General features: G+C 45.6%; 1 protein-coding gene across 2 annotated transcripts; it reads left to right on the top strand.

Annotated features, from left to right (window-relative positions):
• On the top strand, positions 1–7,013 carry RRM2 (ribonucleotide reductase M2). Of its 2 annotated transcripts, none has more exons than XM_011960917.1 (10): positions 1–335; positions 421–495; positions 825–968; positions 1,172–1,288; positions 2,158–2,291; positions 4,103–4,197; positions 4,315–4,448; positions 6,062–6,166; positions 6,254–6,367; positions 6,447–7,013. In XM_011960917.1, exons 1-10 carry the CDS (start codon positions 237–239, stop codon positions 6,597–6,599), a joined length of 1,170 nt encoding a protein of 389 aa, XP_011816307.1. In that variant the 5' UTR covers positions 1–236; the 3' UTR covers positions 6,600–7,013. The 2 variants fall into 2 exon arrangements, with proteins under 2 accessions (XP_011816307.1, XP_011816306.1); XM_011960916.1 differs by having other exon boundaries at positions 421–508; positions 835–968.
• The last annotated feature ends 821 nt before the right edge of the window (positions 7,014–7,834 follow it).

Genomic DNA, 7,834 nt, shown 5'->3' with positions numbered 1-7,834 from the left:
TCCCGCGCTGCGCTTGAAAATCGCGCGCTGTCCCGCGGCCAGCCTGGGTGGGATCAAGGTGCAACCAATGGAAGGGTCGGGGGCACGGCACAGCCAATGGGAAGGGCCGGGGCGCCAAAGCGAAGGGGAAGGGCCGGCACGGGAGATTAAAAGGCTGCTGGACCGAGGGGTCGCCCGTGCTTCTCGTCCCAGCCATTCTGTTCTGGGCTGTAGCTCTCCTTCGCTGCGCCGCCACTATGCTCTCCGTCCGCATCCCGCTCGCGCCCATCACGGACCCGCAGCAGCTGCAGCTCTCGCCGCTGAAGGGGCTCAGCCTGGTCGACAAGGAGAACACGGTGAGCGCGCGGGGAGGGTGCTGCGGCCCGGAGAGGGAGGCAGGGAAGGCGAAGCCGCCCCCCACTCACACACGTCTCCCTGCAGCCGCCAGCCCTGAGCGGGACCCGCATGCTGGCCAGCAAGACCGCGAGGAGGATCTTCCAGGAGCCCGCCGGGCCGGTGAGTGACGGGCGTGGGGCAGAGGGGCCAGGGGCGGCCTTGGGCGTCTTGGCGCCAAAGCCGCATTGTCTCCTCAGCTGTTCACACTCCCGCGCCGGCTCCTTTCCCGCCTAGGCGGCCCCTCCCCAGGGCGACCTCCCTTGCCCCTAGGCCCATTTCCCGGTTTGGGCGTGCGCTCCTCTGCTGCGACCCACGGAGTGCGACGGGACAGCCACGTTTTCACATCGGGCCCCATGAAATTGCCGCCCATGGAACGGACTTGGTCCAGAAAAACGTTAGTTTCATATGGTTCGCCCCGCACTTAAATGTTTTATTTTCTCCCCCAACAGAAAACTAAAGCAGCTGCCCCCGGCGTGGAGGATGAACCGCTGCTGAGAGAAAACCCCCGCCGCTTTGTCATCTTCCCCATCGAGTACCATGATATCTGGCAGATGTACAAGAAAGCGGAGGCTTCCTTCTGGACCGCCGAGGAGGTAATCGGAGGACCCCAGAAGGCCCCTGCAGGGGGGACCGTGACGCCTCAGACATAAATGCACTTGGAGGTTCCCGTTGGCAAGGGGGGCTACCTGTGGGGCATAGTGGTGCCAGCACACTTAAAGTTTCAGAGTGCTCAGTGTGAGTCCTGCAAGCTTTGCTGTCTTCCTTTTATGCTAAAATTGTGACTTCCGAACCTCAGGTGGACCTGTCCAAGGACATTCGGCACTGGGAATCCCTGAAGCCCGAGGAGAGATACTTTATATCCCATGTTCTGGCTTTCTTTGCAGCAAGCGATGGCATAGTAAATGAAAACTTGGTGAGTTTCCCAGGTGTCTTTCATTTGACATGGACGATCTGAGGTCGAACTAGTTCGCTCTCCTCGTCTTGTACGTTTTTCCATTTTTCCATGCTGAGTGCCTCTGTGTCTGTAAGCTGGATTTTATATTACATGGCATTTCCTGTTTTGTAACACTTTGCAGTTCTTTTCTTATGGTATTTTCCTGACTCTAGAAAAGCTGAGACAATATTAAGTGGTAGCAATAGGAGGACTCCTTGTGGCCACCATATCTGCTCCCTCCTTTTTTTTTTTTTTTTTTTTGAGACAGTCTCACTCTGGCCCGGGCTGGAGTGCAGTGGTGCGATCTTGGCTCACAGCAACCTCTGCCTCCTAGGTTCAAGCGATTCTCCTCCCTCAGCCTCATGAGTATCTGGGATTACAGACGTGCGCCACCTGCCGACTAATTTCTGTGTTTTTAGTAGAGACAGGGTTTCACCATGTTGGCCAGGCTGGTCTCGAACTGATGAGCTCAGGTGATCTGCCCACCTTGGCCTCCCAAAGTGCTGGGATTACAGGCGTGAGCCCCCACGCCCGGCTCTGCTCCCTCCTTTTTGTGGCTTTGCTGTTTTAATCATAATTTGGTTGTATCTCTTGGGAATGGATCTTTCTTGACATAAATCAGGAAATCATCGAGCACTCACAGAAATCTTATTTTATATGTATCTATTTCCTGATCTGTAAGTTGAGTGTATGATACGAAATATCACAGAACTGTGACGAATTGGATGAAATATATATATAGAAATAAACCTTATAATGGTACAAAGAGTGCGATGCTACCAGTATCTGTTGAGCGTTGCTGCTGTTAGTTTTTTCTCAAGCTTAACTTTGATGTGTTTCGCCACTAGGTGGAGCGATTTAGCCAAGAAGTTCAGATTACAGAAGCCCGCTGTTTCTATGGCTTCCAAATTGCCATGGAAAACATACATTCTGAAATGTATAGTCTTCTTATTGACACTTACATAAAAGATCCCAAAGAAAGGTGAGTATTCAAGTGGTATGCCAAGATTTTTAGGACTCATTAATTGTTGATATTACAAATTTTTTTTATTCTCTTTTCTTTTTTTTGTTTTTTCTTTTTTTTTTGATATTACAAATTTTGAGTTCATGTAGGGATAAAAATGACTCCAGAATGACTAAGCAGACAGTCATAGACATTCCCAGCACCCGTGGTCATGTCTGCTCTTAGCAAGGGGTCTAAATTCACTTTATTATTCACTTACAGTTGTGAAGGTACTCCACTTTTAGAGTTGGATGTCTACCAATCTAAAGCCTTCTTTTGAAAAAATTCCCAGATGTTGGGTAAGACAAACTAAAACCTATGTCTGACCATCTTTGCTCATTTGGTAAATGTGTTGAGAGGCTAGAATGTGGGGCTGCGGTGGGATGAAGGACGGGGCGGACTTGTCTCCTAAGGAAGCTGCAGTATGGTACAGGCAAATAAGACTTAGCAGGAGTTACACAAGGCAGCGGTAGCAGTGAACCCTGAGATTGATTTAGGCATGCAGCAGTTTGGCTGAATAAAGGTAGCTTAAGGTCTGTTTTGTTTTGGAGATTGGAGGTGGGGGATTAGAAATGGGCTGTTGGAGTAGTCTAGATACAAAGGTCAGCTTTAGGGACTGGAACCCTGTATGGAGTGGAAGTGGTGAAGCTGCAACCTAAAGTAGCTATTGTAGACTTTGAAGTACGTGAAGAGGAAAAGTGATAACTTGAAAGGACTGAGGAAACTCATTGCGGGTGAAGAGATTTGAACATGTTTATAGGTGGAAATTGAGAAAAGAAGGCAAAGATTCAGGATACGATTGGGGGCAAATGACCAAAAGGGGAATGGTTGGGATCAAGAAGGTCTGCTGGGGAAGCCTCAAAATCAAGGGAGAGGCAGACCCAGCTCTCAAACAGGACAGTGAGATGGAAAGAATGAAAGGCAGCTGGGTGTGGTAGTGTAAGCTGGTAGGCCCAGCTACTTGGCAGGTTGAGGCAGAAGGATGGCTTGAGCCCAGGAGTTTGGTTTTACCATGAGCTGTGATCATCTCGCTGCACTCTAGCCTGGGCGACAGAGTGAGACCCGAGACCCTCATCTCTTTAAAAAAAAAAAAAAAAAAGAAAGCTGCCCAATGTCTGTTGACCTTGGCTTCAGATTCAGAACACAAGGTCATCTGGGTAGGAACAGGCTGGGAAATCAGTAGCCTCTCACGGTGGGCACCAGAATAAAGGGAGTTAGAGGAGGGTGGTAACAGAGACCCTGTTAACTGTAGTACCCGTGGATTTGCTTTCCCGACCTGGGATCGACTGTGTAGCGCAGAGTTCTAGTAGGAAGCATTCTTAGTTTATTGGTTTAATTATTTTATGATATAGATGGTGGCAACTGGGGCCAAATAATGCCCCCAATGATAGTCTGATAATAGCATAGCAGTTAGGATTTTATGGTTCTTCAAATTCAAATTCTATGATTCTTCAAATTGAACAATGATCTGGACTTGAAATAATTTTAAAGGCAACAAATGTTCCTGCTGTACTGGACCATGTTTTACAGTTTGTAGACCCTGAAGCTCAATATGAACTACAGAATACCCAAACTTGTATTAATGTAAATCAAATGTTGAGATTTTTAAAAACACTGGAGGGAAAAACTGACCAGTAAAAATATAATATTTCGGTGTGAGTTCTTCCTTTAGGAAGAGGATTGGCAAATACTTGAATTTGGCCTTTGTCCCAGAGCTCTTATCTAGCAGTTGGTAATCAGGGGTCTTTTACTGTAATGCTTCAATTGTTGATGCTGTATGTGCCTACTAGGGAATTTCTCTTCAATGCCATTGAAACGATGCCTTGTGTCAAGAAGAAGGCAGATTGGGCCTTGCGCTGGATTGGGGACAAAGAGGCTACCTATGGTAAGGAGACCTTTGCCCCTACTTAAACCTGAGCTTCATTTTCCAAGTAATGATATTGGATTGTTGGCCCTTGAATAGCAACTCACGAGAATCATTTTGGTGTTAACTCTTAAATAGGTGAACGTGTCGTAGCCTTTGCTGCAGTGGAAGGCATCTTCTTTTCCGGTTCTTTTGCATCGATATTCTGGCTCAAGAAACGAGGACTGATGCCTGGCCTCACATTTTCCAATGAACTTATCAGCAGAGATGAGGTGAATCTAAATCAAATAATAGGGTGACCTAAACCCCAAACACAACTCGGGCATGCTCTTGTGTTCACTGATGGGGACCTGGGATACTAGACGGCATATATCCACATTTCATGTGTGAGTTCAACCATACACATACTTGACAAAAGGAGGAAATACTTTCATTTACTGAAACTAGTTTACTTGCATTCTCAATGTATCGTAATACATTAGTACATATATATTGCCCCATAGGCTTTGAATGCATAAAACTACAAGCTCTTTGTTTTTTGAGGGGATGGAATCTTGCTCTGTCGCTCCAGGCTGGAGTGCAATGGCGTGATCTTGGCTCACTGCAACCTCTGCCTCCCAGGTTCAAGTGATTATCCCGCCTCAGCCTCCCATGTAGCTGGGATTGTAGGCGCCCGCCACCACACCTGGCTAATTTTCGTAGTTTTGTAGAGACGGAGTTTCACCATGTTTGCCAGGCTGGGGTTGAACTGACCTCAGATGATCTGCCCGCCTCGGCCTCCCAGAGGGCTGGGGTTACAGGCATGAGCCACCATGCCCAGCCAAAACTACAAGTTACTGATGGGATTGGGATTTTAAGGGATGTTTTATTATTTTTGCCTGGTATTATATGTAATCCCCTTTTCCGTAAGAATGTTCATAGTAAAGCCAGGCGTGGTGGCTCATGCCTGTAATCCTGGCACTTTGGGCGGCTGAGGCGGGTGGATCACGAGGTCAGGAGATGGAGACCATCCTGGCTAACCCCGTCTCTACTAAAAACACAAAAAATTAGCCGGGTGTGGTGGCATGTGCCTGTAGTCCAGCTACTTGGGAGGCTGAGGTAGGAGAATCGCCTGAACCTGGGAGACGGAGGTTGCAGTGAGCCGAGATTGCACCACTGCACTCCAGCCTGGGTGACAGAACGAGACTCTGTCCCCCCAAAAAAATGTTCATCGTAGCCATTATGTTTTTTCTGTTTGATCTAGAAATTGCCCTTCAACTTCAATGTTAATAAGCATCTCGGTGAAATGAGTATACATTTTGGTCTAGTGTATGTCTTTGATTAAGTCACATTTGAAAAGCCAGGAGCATGAACTCCATCTTACTTGGAGCCCAGTAGGCAAATCAAACTTGGTTACCTTGTAGGAGGACCTTCCTTATTGGATTAGGAGGTAAGCTGTGAAGCTTGGTGTTTAATGCACTCACTTGCAAACTTGATTTGCTTGAAATTGCATACAAATTTCCTGAGCATCTAAAAACTAGCCTTATTACTGAGTTTTACCTTTCCTGCTGAAGTAGTGGCAAAATTGGCACTCATGGCTATAGAAAGAACACTTTGAGTGAAGCTCTGACTCCTCCTTTGCCACCACACAGCAGAGCGAGAAATAGACCTTGCCTGTCTTCATCTAGGTGGCAGCTTTGAGGCCCTTGAATGGGACTGAGCTTGCCTCGGTGACATCAGCAGAGAAGTCGGTAGTTGAAGTCATCTTCCCTCTGAGAGTTCAAGTACTCTCAGTATAGCTGAGCATGTTGGATAAGGAGAATGCAGAAAAGGATAAAGTAATTTCATATTCCATGTTAGTGACAGAAGTCTTCTGGCTTGAGTGATCTTGAACTTTTTTTTCTAGGGTTTACACTGTGATTTTGCTTGCCTGATGTTCAAACACCTGGTACACAAACCATCCGAGGAGAGAGTAAGAGAAATAATTATCAATGCTGTTCGGATAGAACAGGTAAGTGGGTGATGAAATGGGTCACTCAGGCTTGCTAGAAAATGCCTGTGCTTTAGTTGTATTCAGAAGCTGTATTTTGGTTCCTAGGAGTTCCTCACTGAGGCCTTGCCTGTGAAGCTCATTGGGATGAATTGCACTCTAATGAAGCAATACATTGAGTTTGTGGCAGACAGACTTTTGCTGGAACTGGGTTTTAGCAAGGTAAAGTATTGTTTACATAGCCTTCTGCTTGTTTTGAAACTGGTGCTCTGTATTTATATCTTGATGTGAACCTTTTCAGGTTTTCAGAGTAGAGAACCCATTTGACTTTATGGAGAATATTTCACTGGAAGGAAAGACTAACTTCTTTGAGAAGAGAGTAGGCGAGTATCAGAGGATGGGAGTGATGTCAAGTCCAACAGAGAATTCTTTTACCTTGGATGCTGACTTCTAAATGAACTGAAGATATGCCCTTATTTTGCTGATTTTTTTTTCCATCTCATAAAGAAAATCAGCTGAAGTGTTACCAACTAGCCCCACCGTGAATTGCCCATAATGTTCATTAACAGCATCTTTAAAACTGTGTAGCTACCTCACAACCAGTCCTGTTTGTTGATAGTGCTGGTAGTATCACCTTTTGCCAGCAGGCCTGGCTGGCTGTGACTTACCATAGCAGTGACAATGGCAGTCTTGGCTTTAAAGTGAGGGGTGACCCTTTAGTGAGCTTGGCACAGCAGGATTAAACAGTCTTTTAACCAGCACAGGCAATTGAAAGATGCAGCCTCACTGCTTCAACGCAGATTTTAATGTTTACTTAACTATGAAACTGGCACTTTACAAACAAATAAACATTGTTTGTACTCACAAGATAATAATAGCTTGATTTATTTGGTTTCTACACCAAGTACAAAGCATTCTGACCACTAATGGGAGCCAATTCACAGTTCACTAAGTGACTAAAGTAAGTTAAACTTGTGTAGACTAAGCATGTAATTTCTAAGTTTTATTTTAATGGATTGAAATACTCGTTAACCAGCCTTAAAGTCAGTCCCATGTATAGCTAGATATTAGTCTGTTGGTGCCAGATAGAAGACAGGTTGTGTTTTTATCCTATGGCCTGGGTAGTGTCCTGGGATTCTCTGCCCCATCTGAGTAGTATTGTGGGTTAAAGGAATCTCTCAGGACGAGGAGCTTCTTAAGTTAAATCATTAGAAATTTAGGCATGATCTGGGCCTTCATATGTGTGAGAAGCCATTTCATTTTATTTCTCACTGTATTTTTCTCAACTTCTAGTTGATAAAAAATTCTTGAAGAGTTTTCATATGTGGGATCTAAGGTAGTACTGTAAAATTTCAAGTCATCCTTAAACAAAGTGACCCACCTAAGATCTTGCCCCTGTTAAGTGGTGAAATCAACTAGAGGTGGTTCCTACAAGTTGTTTATTCTAGTTTTGTTTGTGTGTAAGTAGGTTGTGTGAGTTAATTCATTTATATTTACTATGTCTTTTTTTTTTTTTTTTTGAGATGGAGTCTCGCTCTGTTGCCCAGGCTGGAGTGCAGTAGCGTGATTTCGGCTCACTACAACCTCTGCCTCCTGGGTTCAAGCGATTCTCCTGTCTCAGCCTCCTGAGTAGCTGGAACTGCAGGTATGTGCTCATTTTTGTATTTTTAGTAGAGACGGAGTTTCACC

Source organism: Colobus angolensis, unplaced genomic scaffold (genome assembly GCF_000951035.1).
Source record: "Colobus angolensis palliatus isolate OR3802 unplaced genomic scaffold, Cang.pa_1.0 Scaffold53, whole genome shotgun sequence".
Classification (NCBI taxonomy): Eukaryota; Metazoa; Chordata; class Mammalia; order Primates; family Cercopithecidae; genus Colobus; species Colobus angolensis.
This window is presented reverse-complemented; position numbering and strand designations above follow the sequence as displayed.